Source organism: Lagopus muta, chromosome 1 (genome assembly GCF_023343835.1).
Source record: "Lagopus muta isolate bLagMut1 chromosome 1, bLagMut1 primary, whole genome shotgun sequence".
NCBI classification, from domain to species: domain Eukaryota; kingdom Metazoa; phylum Chordata; class Aves; order Galliformes; family Phasianidae; genus Lagopus; species Lagopus muta.
The window spans coordinates 47,204,240-47,218,532 of record NC_064433.1 but is presented as its reverse complement, the minus strand read 5'-3'; the positions used below and the strand labels follow the sequence as shown (position 1 = coordinate 47,218,532).

Genomic DNA, 14,293 nt, shown 5'->3' with positions numbered 1-14,293 from the left:
GGTGCTGGGTCTCACAGATGCTCCCATGTACTTGCTCAGCCAGTGGGACATGCAGCTCCTGTATCTCCTCTGGTGGATGAGAACAGTTGCCGTGGGAAATATTAAACATGAGAAGCGAATGCCACATGCACCTCACTGCCAAACTCTGAAGTATCAGGAGCCATACTCCAGAAAAGAAAGAGACGCTCATGCAGAGAAGAAGAAAGAAATCGTTTTTATTCTTGAGACACTGATGTCTTGTTACAGCATCTAGCTGCATCCCCCTGACTGGTTTTGCCTGCACAATAATGGATTTCAATGGGGTGGGGCACCAGATACAAACCAGGAGACCATCATGGGAGATATAAGTAGCCATTTACAATGAGTCAGGGCACATGGCAAGTGTAACTCAGAGAGGGATTTTCCAGGGGCCAGTCTGCCCTGCCAGGAGACTCAAGGAGCTGGCGAGGTGATCTTGTTTCCTAGAAAAGGCACTTCCCGGGACCAGAGTTGATACAGGAGGAGAGATGGAGGCAACAAGAGGAAGTACTGGGGGAAAGGGTGGGATATGCTTCCCAATTTAATCCATTGCATGTCATGATGGGATGGTGGTGAGAATGGGTGGGTTATTTTCAGTGTATCAGAAGAAGCAGCAAAGGCCACCTGCAGGCCTGTGCATCAACCAAGGCTGGCACAGAGCCCCAGCACCCATGAGGAGAGCTGCAAGGGCTGTGGCCGGCCATGGTGGCAGGATGGAGCAGCGTGGTGGGCATGGCCCACCTGGAGACTGGTGCAGGAGGCAAAGGGAAGGGAAGGGGGAAGGCAAATGGGGTGAGCTCATTCTGTCCATTCCTTCTTGATGGACAGGTTCCACTCCCAGGTGAGATGGTCGTGCTTGTCATCATCCGTGAAGAAGGACTTGTTGTGGTAGGTGCCTCGAGCCAGCATCCCCTTAGGAGCTTCTTCAATAGGCGTCAGGAATTCATACTCCTCTGGCCGTGGCCCATAGCTGCCAACCATAAATGTGGCTTTGTCCACTAGGAGAAAACAATCCACATGCAATGAAACACTCAGGAGAGGAATAATAAAGGAGAGAAAAAGCTATGAACACAAGTACAGATCACTGACAGAAAGGAAATAGCGGAGTGGTGAGAGAAAGGGACGTGGCCAGCAAGGGGTACCGTCAGTGAAGGAAGTGAGAAGGTGAGCTAAGATGGGCAGGGAGTTAAGTCTGTACCCTCTCACATCTCTATGCTGCTCTCACAACAAACAGCTGTGGGAAGTATGCAGCCTCAACACACAGATAGAGATCTCTCTTTATCCTCTGTTATTTCTCTCTTCTGGTCAGAGGACATTGCCTGCATGCTTAATGAGACAATGGAGCCTTAGTGGTGGTTGTATGCAAAAATACACATGTGGGATGCGTGTGCAAAATGGGGCTTTCCTCTGCCAAGCCCAGGCAGGGCAGCACTGTAAAAACACATGAGGCTACAGGCAAGCACAATCCTCCACAGACAGTGGGAAGCTCTGCAGAGCAGCTGTGAATTTTACCAAGTGCATCTAGAAGAAACTTTGATGGGTGAGAATCTCCACAAGGACTGAGCCACACTTCAAGGGCTGGTGGGGGAGGTGAAGAGGAAGCCTGTGGCAAACTCCGTCTGAACAGCATCTCTGGGGACATTTCTGCTGCAGCTGGTGGTGTAGCATACAGACAGCAGAGCTGGCTTGTAATGAGTTCACACAGGCACAGGAAACAGTTGGTCTGGGTGACACAAAGTGCAGGCAAATGCACTCTGCTGAGAAGCCACATCTCCTGTGTAGCAGCACAGGGAGGCCCTGTCCTAGTCCAGATCTGCAGGAACACTTACTTGAGCAGAGAGGGTTGCAAGAGAAAGAGCATGGGTGTGAAGGGCATGCAGGTCTCTTACTCACCCTTCACTCCTGTTCGGTAGGTGTGCTGCACGTATTTTAGTCCTGACACAATGTCCCTGTTTACCTGCACAAAGTGACCAGAAATAAGAGTCACTGGGAGAATCTTGATCCTGTATCTGATGTTTTTTCTCTCCTTAGAGAGATGTCCACCTTGGCTCCTCACACAACTGCTCTCAAGGGTTTGAGAAAAGACACGCTGTGGGGAGTCCTAATGTCACTTCCCAACAGGCAGCCAGAGACCTGCAGTATTCTCTGTGTGTCTGAGGGCATCTCCTTGTTGACTTTGAAGGTGTCTGAGGCAGATTCCCAGAACAGACTAATAATGACAAAGTGAAGCAAGGGAAACCAGAGATGGGTGACTGGAGTCACGCTTTCAGTACAAATACGTGAGCAAGATTCACTGAACTGTCCCAGATGCCCTCTAAACTCAGTGAGGAGCTGGCAAAGCTCCTCATGAGAGGAGCTCCTCAGGAGATGGAGGGCACAGTTTTGTTTGTAATCTTTCTTCGAATCTCCCATGGATATCTCTTGCTGCCCCTATCCCACACACACTGCCCCTCTACAAAACAGTTCCATGGTGAAACAAGATGGGAAGATCCTTTTACATCTTGAGGAGAATTCACATAGTGTCAGCTCCTACCAGCTTTGGGACTAAGGGAGGGAGTTAAGTAACTCCAGGCATCTCCTGTCAGCAGGGCTCAAATACAACTGGAAATATTTCATTGCATAAAAGAGAGCTGGAAGTGTGTCTAAGGACAAAGCCATCTGAGACAGCAGGTAAACCTCAGAGACAGAGGGAAATCTTTCCTGCTGAGCCTACACATTTACATTTTCCCTCCTGTTTCAGGAACACTATCTTCCTTCTCTTTACCTTCTCTGCCAAACCCAGCTTTGTCTGCAGCAAACATTTGCAGAGACGATCATTTCAGTGCTGGTTGCCACACTGCAGTGTGACTGAGTTTTGTTCTCAGCTGGAAACAGCAGAAATGGCTGACACACTGCTTAACAGAAGAGTAGGGGTTGAAACTAGCCCATTTGGATATGTCATGACTCAAGAGAATTCAGGTATCTTCTGCCAAATGCTACAGTATTAAATCTTTGCTATGCATTCATCAAGCCCAGCAATGCAAGCAGAAGAGCCATCATCTCTTTTCCTTCTTTTCCATTCCCACTCTGTGTGAATTAAAGACTTTCTCTTGGCTGTAAAGTCCAGCCAAATTCAGCCAAAATTTCCAAATAACCTGTTGTTCACCATCCTTGATGGACAGAAGGCAACTTCTTCCAAGGGATGAACAGGCAGAAGTAATTCTCTGAAAAGACCAAGTCCCTTGATGGGTAGAACAATACATAAAGCAACTCACTTTGAAATGGATCTTAACTCTGTATTCAACTCCTTCCTTTAATACAAAGGTCTCTTTCTTGAGTGCTTCAAGGTCACCTGTGAGAAGAGGATCAAGCCATTAACTAGGGGTGTCACAGCAAGGAGAGAACACCTGCAGAGGGCCAGGGCTGGGACTGGTGTCACGGTGAGCATCCCTTCAAAAGACTGCATACCTGCAATGTGAGTACAATGCAATTGCCCAGTGAGCAAACATTGGCAGAAATGCCAACACCTGAGCAGTGCGTATGCATCAGTCTTCACACCAAAGCATCATAGAAGCATTAAGGTTAGAAAAGGCCACTGAGATCATCTAGTCCAACCAACAACCCATCATCAATCACCATGCCCACTAACCACGTTCCTCAGTGCCACATCCACATGCTTCTGTGTCAACAATGCTTAATACACACAGGTCTTGGTACACAGAGATATTTATGTGCAGGCTCATCGTTAGGCACTACACATTGTTAATACCCTGCTTCAGCCATGCCCAGTCCCAGACCGGGTGAACTGAGCTGTGTATCACAGCCCCTGCCCAGCTAGTGAGGCCTCCCAGGCACTGTGTGGTTGCAGTTGAACAGGAAGCTGCTCTGCCCCTCTGAGCCTGGCTTCCTCTCTATATAGAAAAGCCCATATAAGGTGAAGCCTGTTCCTCTCCCCATGTCCTCTGGAGCCGGAACTGCAGTATTGCTTGATTCTGAAGTTTCAAAACAGCCTGTTACCCAAATGCATGCACGTCCCCTGTGCTCTAAATGAAAGGAAGAAGAGAAAGCAGAAGGAACCCTTCTACCAGAAGCTACCAGAGCAGTCTAGATGAGAGAAAGATCCTCCACACTTCCCTCTGTTGCATCTTCTTTTTCATACAAGTGCACCTTAAAATCAAAAGCAAGGCTATGATATCCTCACGACTCCTCTAAAGCCCACTGATATTTTGAGGACAAACTCCCTTTCAGTTTGAAACATCCCAGAGCCTTTGTGTGTTCCTCTGTGTGCCCAGTGAGTCTGTACCCACCTGTAAGGTCCATAGTGATTGGTCCTGGAGCAGAGTCACACACCAGGGTGAGTCGGGTGACCACCACATTGGGAGCTGTTGGGTCTGCAGGTAGGAAAGTAAGGGAGAAGCTGTCAGCTTGTGAAATTAAATGTTTGAGGGGGAAGGGGGACAGAAACCGAAGAAATGCTTCTGAACTTCCCACACAGAGGATGCACTTCACAAAGCACCCAGTAAGACCAAACTTCTTGTAGCACAACAGGACCGTGTATCTACGCCAGACACTCAACATGGATCCCTCCAGCCACTACCTCAATTCCTAGACAAGGTCTTTCCACCACAGGAGACATCTCTCTTCAGGTCCCATTTCAGCACAAGCTGGTTCCCTCATATTCCTAACCCCCCTGCAGCCCTCCAAGGCCCACACACCCCATACCACAAGCCCCTTTCAAACACTAACACTCTCTGATACTTTACATCTAATATTCAGGGCATCCTACTTGCCAGATTCCCTGCATCTCTCCACCTGTCCATCCCCAGTCTGCCAGCAGAAGTCTAGTCAGCCAAGTTACTTTTTCTTTGAGGCCACCTTGCCCCATCTCTGTGTTCAGACACACTCTTGCAATGAATCTCCCCATTCCCTTCCTACCACGATGCTCCTGCCTACCTGCCACCACAGGTCCATCTCCCAGCAGAGACTTCTTGTACTTAGTGAGGCTCTCATCATCTTTGTCCAACTCTTGCAGTTCCTGCAGTGTTTTCTGAGGAGGAGGTTTGTAGTTCAGTTTCCCATCCAGCTCATCATCATCCTCCTCCACATGAGGTTCCTGGGTCTTCTCAGTCATGGTCGCTTGGTCTGGGTATAAGAAAGGGGCAGTCAATGGGATTGCTCTGTGGGAAGTAGCACCCTTGAGGGCACACTGCGTGTCAATTCCCCAGGCAGCCGGGCAGGCACAACACAGTGGGATTGTCAAAGGCAAATGGCAGCAGCAATCAGCAATCCTGACACTGCTGTGCTGAAATTTGGGCTTGAGCTCAGCCCCCTCTGCCCTTGCTGCTCACCCACAGACACCACACACACACAGATTTCCACCAGCCTTCCCTTGCAGGGAGGAGGTGCAGGAGCGGAGGCTGATACCAGAATGATTTACAGTCGCTCTGCAGTGCGATCGCTGGCTGACAACCCTGCAATTAGAAGCCACTGTGCACAGCTTCTGTGCTTGCCAGAGAGCTCATACAAAGAGCCACAGCCACACAGCAGGGCACAGAGACGGGAATGTAGCTGAGGACAGATGTTCCACTCACTCTCTTCTTACAAGCCAACAGTCAGAGATCATAAAAAGACCATATACCTAGCAGCAGCTCCCTTACATCAGCATGTTGTCTAAAGCACCCAAGGAGATGCACTCACTTTGATCTGTCTCTTTGTATTCTCAATGTTTGCTCACCCCAGACTCATCAGGTCTCCCTCCTGCTGAGGAAGGAAGCGTGATGGTGGCTGCATCCAGCCCTGCATACCTGTACTTCATCTCTCAGAAAGGAGAGACAGGAGGACTGGAGCCCAGCTCAGCCAGGATACACAACACTGAGTGCCAGGCAGGTGGTGAGGCAGCTTGGCCAGCATCCCAAATGGGAGGCAGAGCAGGGAGGCAGAGGGACATGATAGGGAAAGAGGAGACAAAGACAAGCAAGAGGAAGGAGAGGTGAGCTGCACTGCTACACAGATCACTCAGTGCACTTTAGCTTATCCTTATATTAACTCATCCTCTGAGGCTGTTCCTCAGAGGCTAAAAATTCACTTTTTCCCTGGTTACTTGCATTTCCCCCACTAAGCATTTTGTTCCTCTCTACAGCTGTGGCCTTGAAGTTCCCAGTAGGAAGCTCCCAGGATTGTTTTCAGTTTCACTGAAAGAGAATGCAAATAAATATATATATATTTATGCAACAGTCCACAATGAATCAGCAAGTGGAATCAGGCAGCAATGAGTAATTCACAGACCTCCCAGTGCTATCCCAGCATGGATGAGACCAGTGGAAAACATTCAAGGAGGGGCATATTGGCAAAGGCACATTACAGAGACAGGGAAGGACTGAGCAGCACAAGGGTGAGTGCACTCAGTTGTGTTACAGCTCTGATACAAGGCTGCTTTGCTACAACATGCTATGGTGAGTCAGGAACTATTGCAGGGGGGAGCAGCTGGGAAGTAAAAGGAAATCCCAGTTCTAATGGCCTCGAAGGAAAGCATGTCCCAGAAGCCAAAGGCCCCTTCCTGGCTCTGGGAGCATGAAGGACCTGTGTACTATAGGAAAGGCACGCAAGCTTGTCCTCATGAGGAAGGAAACCAGGAGCTTCCCAAAAAGAGCACTGTAGCTTGTGTCCCACCGCTGTGCAGCCCCAGCACAGCCATCTAATGATGGCACCTCATGACCCTGCAGTGCTATCGCACAGCAGCCACAGGAAGAGGATGTGATGAGCTGCAGCACCCAGCACCAGGTCTTGCCATCCATTGGGCTCCAGCTGCAGATCTGAGTCACTTCCACCTGCCAGAGCTTTCTCATGATACCAGGCTGTCTGCCCCCACTAGAACTATAAAGCAACTGCCCACCTGTTCCCATTCTACACAGGGGTTGTGATTTATCACAGGAGGAGAGCAAGATATTACCAGCCCCAGAAGAGGCAGAGCCAGAACTGAGACATCTGGTTGCTCCTCAGACCTCCTCCTTGCATCATTCATGTTGCAGATTTCCCCTGCCAGCCCTTGGGGGAGCTCACCTGAGGTGCAGATGCATTTAGGCTCTGAAAGCCTGCAAAGAGTTACACAGATAGCCTGCTGTGCCAGTGGCAGGAGCCCATGGAGGACAGCCTGGCTGGGGCTGAACATCTGCCAGCTCAAGTACATCTTTGCAAGATGGCAGTGATCAGACCCCACTCCAGCATTTATCTTCTATTTGTAGACCTGACTATCCTGCCATGTTCCCAAGGCAGGGAGGTGATCACATCTCACCTGTTCCCCACCCCTGCCTTTACCTCACAGGCAGCAGTTCCTCAGGGCTGAGGAAGAACCCTGAGGGTGTGGGGAAAGCTGGGGATGGGTACAGCTCTGGGCACTGAATCTGCTCGCTCCACCTGTGGGACCGGTGCCCTCCACCTGCAGAGAGATGCTGCAGGGCTGAGGCACTGCAGCATCCCCAGGGTGAGCATGTTAGCGCCCACCTGTTGGGGTGCTTGGCTTCCTGTGCCAAGCACACAGCTCCACAGAACCCCCCAGGGCCTCAGGCCACCAGCTGCATTAAAAATGAAAAGCATTAACCCTGTAGCTGCTTTACACAAGGAGACGTGACTTATTTATGCCCTGCTCTGCTGTATTTTTCTCACTTTCCTGCAGCCCTGACCCTCAGTTGCGCATCGCCTGCACCTTTGAGGTCTGGGAGCTTTCATGCAGCAGCAGAGAGAGGACTGGAGCCATATCGGGAACTTCCCACCATAAAGCCAGCTGTGGGAAGACACGGAGGGACTGTGCTCTCCTACACATCGCTGCCTGGGCTGGGGCTGCATCTGCAGCATTTTGAGGCAGGGAGATGCACACAGGGGGATGCACCTCCTCATCCCCCCATGCCACCACAAGGCACAAAGAGGGCAGTCACGGTGTCAGCGTTTTATTCACGTTCCCTCAGCACATCCAATTCACTCCCTCAAATGCCCCCCTCCCTCATCCTAGGGCTTATCTCCAGGAAGAGGGTTTGTGGGAGGTGAGGAAGCAATTTCCCACCCCGGGGCACTGAAACACGGCCCCACCGGTGCCCCACGTCCCACCCCAGAGGTGCGGGGGCAGAAGGACAGCCCAGCGTCCGGCTATCGAAAATCCTTCGGGCACCGGAGGGACCCTCCCTCTGTCCGCATCCCAACCGCCGAACCCAACTTCCCCATCGGATGCGGACAGGGCCCTGCCCGTATGCCGGCCAGGCTGGGCGATGGAACCAAATACCGGAACAAAAAAGTTGCCCCCTCCCCAGGTTCACCCCCCTCGACCTCCCCCCTCCGCCCGGGTTCGCACTCACTGCTGCGCGGTGCCTGCCTGCTTGCGGGGTCCTCCTCTGCTCTCAGCTCTCAGCTTTGCGCTTTGGCAGTTGGAGCAGGAAGGAAGTTGGTGGTGGGAAAAAAAAAAAAAAAAAAATTAAATAAATAAATATCACTCACACTACCAAAAAAAAAAAAAAAAAAAAAAAAGAAAAAGAAAAAAAAAGCCTCCCTCCACCAGCCCACTCGAAGAGGAAGCCCCGAGACCGCATGCTGCAGCGCTCCTCCGCGCATCTCTCTGCCCGACCCTCCGGGCGCTGCGCTCTTCTTGCGCGGCTTTGTGTGAGCGCAGAGCCCCCGGGCGGGGTGCGGGAGGGGGCTCCGAGAGGCTCCCGGCTCTTTGTGAGGGCTGCTGCTACTGCACCTGGGCGCTCGGCTCTTTGTTGTTCGATCCCCGGTTTTAATTGTGTTTCTTTTCCTGCTTGTAATTAAGATCGGTCTGAAAAGCCGGTGCTGCTGTATATTGTACTGATTTATACTGGTGATGTGTGGAAAATCGGGTCGAGCGTTTTCACGCATAGGCGGGGATACAAGAGGGGGTCGTTACAGGTGAGCCTCATTTTTCCCAAGTAACGCACGCTACCTGCTACACCTGATTGGCACATCGTTCCCATCCGGCCGCGTGTGCCCCCCTCCCAGCCATTTTCAAGCAGTCCCAAAGATCAGCAGCCTCTGGAACAATAAGCTCCCGTTTCCTAGGCATGCTTAAATACAAGAAGGATTTTACCCCACTTCCACTCCGAAATACAGGCAGGTTTTCTCTTCTTCCACTTGCAGATTGCCCACCTGCTTCTTCACTCACATCACTCTTCCGTGCACATCATCCTCAGAGCGGAATTTAAGGACAAATTAGATCATTGGTCTGCAACCAGCAAATCTGGATCTGAAATGACTGATGCACTTCTTTTAATGTGTTTGCAGAAGCAAACCGAGCTAAGCAAATCTATTGTTGAGGGGCTTACATTCTCTGCCCCAGATTCATGTCTGATAGAAAATATTTATCACATACAAATTTTTAGAGGCTGCAGACAACTGAATCAGAGAAATATCTACCAGGGACAAGCAGATCTCAGAAGAGAGGGACTGATTTTCCAAACCTATCTTATCTTTAACTCAAGCTGTGGGTGGCACTTTGATTCTGACCTCATGCTTTTCAGGGGACAAACAGGGCACATATCTGCTGACAGTGGATTCTCACTGAGTCAGGGTTGTAGCCTCAGAGTCATTTTAAGCCTCCATTAATTTGTTCCCGACCAAGAGAAACTGCTTAATGCTTTGCTGTTCTTTCTCACTCCTATCTCATCCTCCTCATGGGACAATACAGCAGAACTGAACAGAACACTGTCACAGGCTGCTCAGAGAAGCTGTGGGTGCCCCATCACTGGAGGCATTGAAAGCCAGCTTGGATGGGGCCCTGGGCAACCTGAGGTGATGGGTGGCAGCCCTGCCCACAGCAGTTGGTGGAGCTGGGTGGGCTTCGAGGACCCTTCTAACCCAAACCATTCTATGATTCTGTGCATACAGCGCTGTGCTCAGTTTAAGACATGCCTGCCAAGACCTGATAAGCAGACACATAAGTATCTGTCAGTGAGCTTTAAACCCAGATCAGTTTCCCAGCCTTGTCCACCTGTGCTAGCAAAGGGAAGGGGCTGCGTGGGAGTGCAGATTGGGAAAGCATAAAACAAGTGCCCTCCTTGACCATGCCAAGTTATGGCAGCTCAAACTGCCTGGCATGAACAGTGTTGGCCTGGGCAACATTTAGACAGCTGGAAGTGCTAACTATGGTCTTCTTTTGCAGCCCATGCCTCTTGTAAATCAGCCTTTAGCCTCACCTCCTGTGGTGTCTAGACTCACTCTCCAATTTCAGTTGAATCACCAGTTTACATTGGAGACAAGAACACCTTTGCTGCGAAGGTGCAAGGGTTGTGGTTACCATTTGGTTACACCCTGATTTGTGGTTTCCTTGGCTTTAGTGGCCATGTGCAGAGACCAGTGCTGTATATGCATTATTTCTAAATGTATGTGAGCGTGCATCGAGACCAGTACACCCACAAATGTGCAGAGAGGTACAAGGGACGTACACTTGAATATGTGCACTCAACTTATGTTGCCACAAATGCCCAGAACACAAGAGAAACAGGTTTTATCCCTAGATTAGAAATTAGCCAGCATGTAATCATGGATAAATGTCATTGCTCTTTGCTTCATCTTCCTGTTAGTAAGTGGGGTGAGAAGGAACTGCAGACATTGGATACGCACCATGGTGAGCAGATGGGAGCTTAGAAACCAGGCAGCATCCTTCAGGTTGGCATATCCGGCATCCCGCTGGGGAACCACGTCACTGATCTGCTGGAAAAAAAAGGCAGGTTTTGAACTATGTTGCAGCAGAATATCACTGAAAGCAAATCTCTAACACCAAGTATTTGATCTGTGACAATCTGATGCCATGCAATGAAGACCATCTCTTGGCAGACTTTGTCAAACTGCAGCCGCTTCTTAGCCTGTGACAGAAGGAAGCAAGGACAATGTCTTGATAGTGCCTTGCTTGATTGCAAAAGAATGGCAATATTTCAAACGTGACTTTAGTTGAAAAATAATATCTGAAGTTATTAAATAAAATGTTATTACTAGTTCTTATTCATTTGATCTCTGACCACAGTCAGTCATAGAATTGGTTGACCACATTAATACACATGACCAACCACTAGCGTCCAAACTTATGGAATTACAGAATTTCAGAATGGCTTGGATTGCAAGGGACCTCAAAGATAGCTAGTTCCAACCCCTTGGCCAGGAACAGGAAAACCTTATTCAATATTTGAAGCGTATATCCTTCACCTACACAGCCTTTACTGCTAATAGTCAAATGCTTTCTGTGGAAGCTTATTGGATCCAGCCCACCTTGAGATTTCTTGAAAACTTTAAGAAAAGATAAGGCATGGCATTATTCTTCTCTTTGTGTTTGGATTGCTGCCATCAGCTGTCCAGCACTTCTGTGGTGGCTTTTTTTTTTTTTCACATGGTGTTCCACTGCTGCTAAATGTCATCTCCGTGCTCCACATAAGAGGTGTCTGAATTTGAGGAACTGAACTGTTTTATGGCTTTTAGAAGTGATTAACTGAGGAAAACATCACCTGTTATAATCTTGTATTTTCACCCACTCTTTATTTGTAAAATGTTTATTTTTGAGCTGAAATTTCCTAGGCTGGAAGCACCAGGGAGGGGAATACAGAGTTCTGTCTGGTGAGGCATTGGAGCAGGTTGCCCAGTGATGTGGTGGAGTCACCATCCTTGAAAGTGTTCACGAAAAGATGTAGATCTCATACTGAGTGACATAGTTTAGTGGTATGGTGGTGATGGGCTGATGATTGGACTAGATGATCATAGTGATCTTCCCAGCCTTAATAATTCTATGATTCCATGGGCAAGGAATCCATTTTTGTAGTTTTAAGAGGCTCTGTAGTGCAATATCTTTTCCCACTACTCTTGTTAAATATTTTGCTTCGCAGCTATTCATTTTCATCTGTGATGAACTCCATGCACAGTGTTGCTCACTTGCATTGCTTTCTAATGAACAACACTGCCAAATTCTGTCCCTGTCCTGAGCTTTGCCTCCCCCTCAAGCTTTTTGCCATTTCCACCGAGGCTATGAGCAATGCACCAAGAAGACCTCACGGTGCAGCAAACTAATGTCAGTGAGTGCTGTAAGGACAGCATCTGTTTGAGCCACGGGTGTCCCCGGGCCAAGTGTCCCTGTACTGCGTGGAGGCCCTTCCTCCTCCTTAGATCACACACAGGTGCCTCCAGCGCACCCTTTGGGCTGTCAGCTGGCCAAGGAGCTGACTTCACAACACGTGACTGGGTGCTCCGTCTCTCCACCTCCTCCAGAAGAGATTTCCTTGAAAGATGGAGAGGAGATTGGAAATGTAATGCTTGCTTAAGTAGCTTTCAAGCCAGTTAATGTGCTAATCCCATAACCCCCATCTCTAGCCTGAAGGCACTCAAAATCTTCACATGTTGTTCCTGCATGCCTTGCTGGCCATAGGGAGAACAGCAGAGCAAGGAGAGGGAGAGGGCTTGGCTGGAGCTGGGGGAGCAAAGGCAAATAGAGCATGGAGGAAATCCACAGGCCATCCTGAGATAGGCTAAGGATGGTTACTGCAGCCCACTTAAGGAGAGGGCAGTGAAGGTGGAAGGAGTGAAGGGGAGACAGGAAGGAAGGTAATAGGTGTGGGAACATTCTTTCCCCAAGGGCTGGGGTCCCTCTTCTGAATGCCTGCATGGAGGAGAGCTGCGCCCATCTCACAACTCTCAGCGGTTGTTGGGTAGGAAGCAACCTCAGGGGGCTTCTTAGAAGTGGTTATGTAAGGTCAGATCTCACTATGTGCAATCAAATCTCAGCCCTAAGCTGATCCCTGGGCAGAGTGTTACAGAGGTATTTATCCAAGCATGCCCCGTGCGCTGTGGCTTCCCTCCGACGCAGCCAAAGCTGAAACTGGGACTAAATTAGGAAAGATGTGGCATCCTCTTTTTCCCCGCTGGCTTTAGCAAATCTCCTTGCCAGCTGCACCCTGCCTTGCCCGTGCTGAACACTCATCTCAGCAGGGAGCCTGGATTGGTGCTGAAATTCACGGCTCAGAGCAGGGCTGTGCCCAGGCTCCCACTGGCTCTCCAGTGCTGTGCACGCCTTGGTGTTCAGCAGAGAGCTGCTCTGGGCACTGTGGCAACAGTTCTGCTTTACTGCACTTGTGCTGTTCCCACTGCGGATCCCACAGCTGTACCCTTGCCAGCCCCCACAGTGGTTTTGTGCTGGTCTCATGGAAAGCACTGGAGTGAGGATTGCCCTCCTCCCTCTCCTTCTTTGCCTCTTGTTTTGTAGACTTAGGGATATAAAAGAGAAAATGTTATGCTCAACAAAGTAGGTAGCAGCTATTTAAACTCTCAGTAGCTGCCATCCAAAACATATGTATACAGAAGCTCAACAACATTTGCATGCAATTAGAATTCTCTCAGAGCTAACAGAGTCATAGCCTCATAGCCGAGGACAATCAGTAGGGAGCTTAAGAGGGTCCTGATCAAAAGCATGTCTTGCTAAGGGAAAACATGGCAATAAATTGTCATCTTTATCATCTTCCTCATCATCACCTGCAGCACCCCTGCTCCAATGGGAGCTCGTTGTTGCCATTCCCAGCTGGTCACCAGGGAAACGTTCTCCCTTCTCTCTCTCTTTCCTTCCTTTTTTTCATTTTCCTCTATAACCAGCTTTAACCTTTACAGTCACTGTACGCCTTCAGCTATGGACCCTGCAAATCGATCTCTGTGGATGTCAACCTGCCACTATATCCTTTGTGCAACATGAGTAAGCCAGGTGTGCAATGACAACTCCTGAACAGTTCACTTCATCTCTGAGCCGTGCTCTCAGACATAGGGTTTGAGTTTTGGGTGGTCCTGTCTGGAACCAGATCCTTCCAACTTGGGATAGTCTATGGTTCTGTGATTCTGTGATGTGCTCATCATATTTGACTGGACCTAGAAGTGGCTGGAGCCCCAAGCCCATGCCACAGAGCAGCCTCATAGCAAGAGGCTCAAACTCAGTTGGTGAGAGGTGCACCTCCACTCACAAGCAAGCATGAAAGCAAGGATCTACACTAATAGAAAGGCTGGGGTGTGCCAATCAAAACCATCACATAAAAATAAAAAACTTAAAACAGTGAAACCTAAAGACTTATGAAACCCTGAGGAGAGAACCTCAGCCATAATCCCTGGCCATAGACCTCAGCTGTAAAAGAAGAATTTTTTTTTTTTTTTTTCAGTGTGATTTACACTTCCATCTCTTGGCTTTTCCCCCTTCCACAGTCGTTTCACCAGGGATCAGCTATCGCGTGGCAGCTGGAGCATTCAGCATCAGTGTGCCTGGAAGGTGTGCAGTCAC

General features: G+C 49.4%; 1 protein-coding gene across 2 annotated transcripts; it reads right to left on the bottom strand.

The window, feature by feature from the left end:
* Positions 1–189: 189 nt before the first annotated feature.
* On the bottom strand, positions 190–9,232 carry ARHGDIB (Rho GDP dissociation inhibitor beta). 2 transcript variants are annotated; one of them, XM_048939465.1, is made up of 7 exons: positions 9,089–9,232; positions 8,343–8,402; positions 4,951–5,139; positions 4,305–4,388; positions 3,273–3,349; positions 1,912–1,975; positions 190–1,016 (listed from the first exon to the last, which is right to left on the bottom strand). In XM_048939465.1, exons 3-7 carry the CDS (start codon positions 5,126–5,128, stop codon positions 817–819), a joined length of 603 nt encoding a protein of 200 aa, XP_048795422.1. In that variant the 5' UTR covers positions 5,129–5,139; positions 8,343–8,402; positions 9,089–9,232; the 3' UTR covers positions 190–816. The 2 variants fall into 2 exon arrangements, with proteins under 2 accessions (XP_048795422.1, XP_048795412.1); XM_048939455.1 differs by lacking the exon at positions 9,089–9,232 and adding an exon at positions 8,726–8,839.
* Positions 9,233–14,293: the final 5,061 nt, after the last annotated feature.

Coding starts and splice junctions, on each gene's coding strand:
- ARHGDIB (XM_048939465.1), bottom strand. CDS start 5,128: ATGACTGAGAAGACCCAGGAACCTCATGTGGAGGAGGATGATGATGAG. Junction 1,976..3,272: donor GAGTTAAGATCCATTTCAAA/GTGAGTTGCTTT, acceptor CACTTTGTGCAG/GTAAACAGGGACATTGTGTC. Junction 1,017..1,911: donor CTACCGAACAGGAGTGAAGG/GTGAGTAAGAGA, acceptor GTTTTCTCCTAG/TGGACAAAGCCACATTTATG.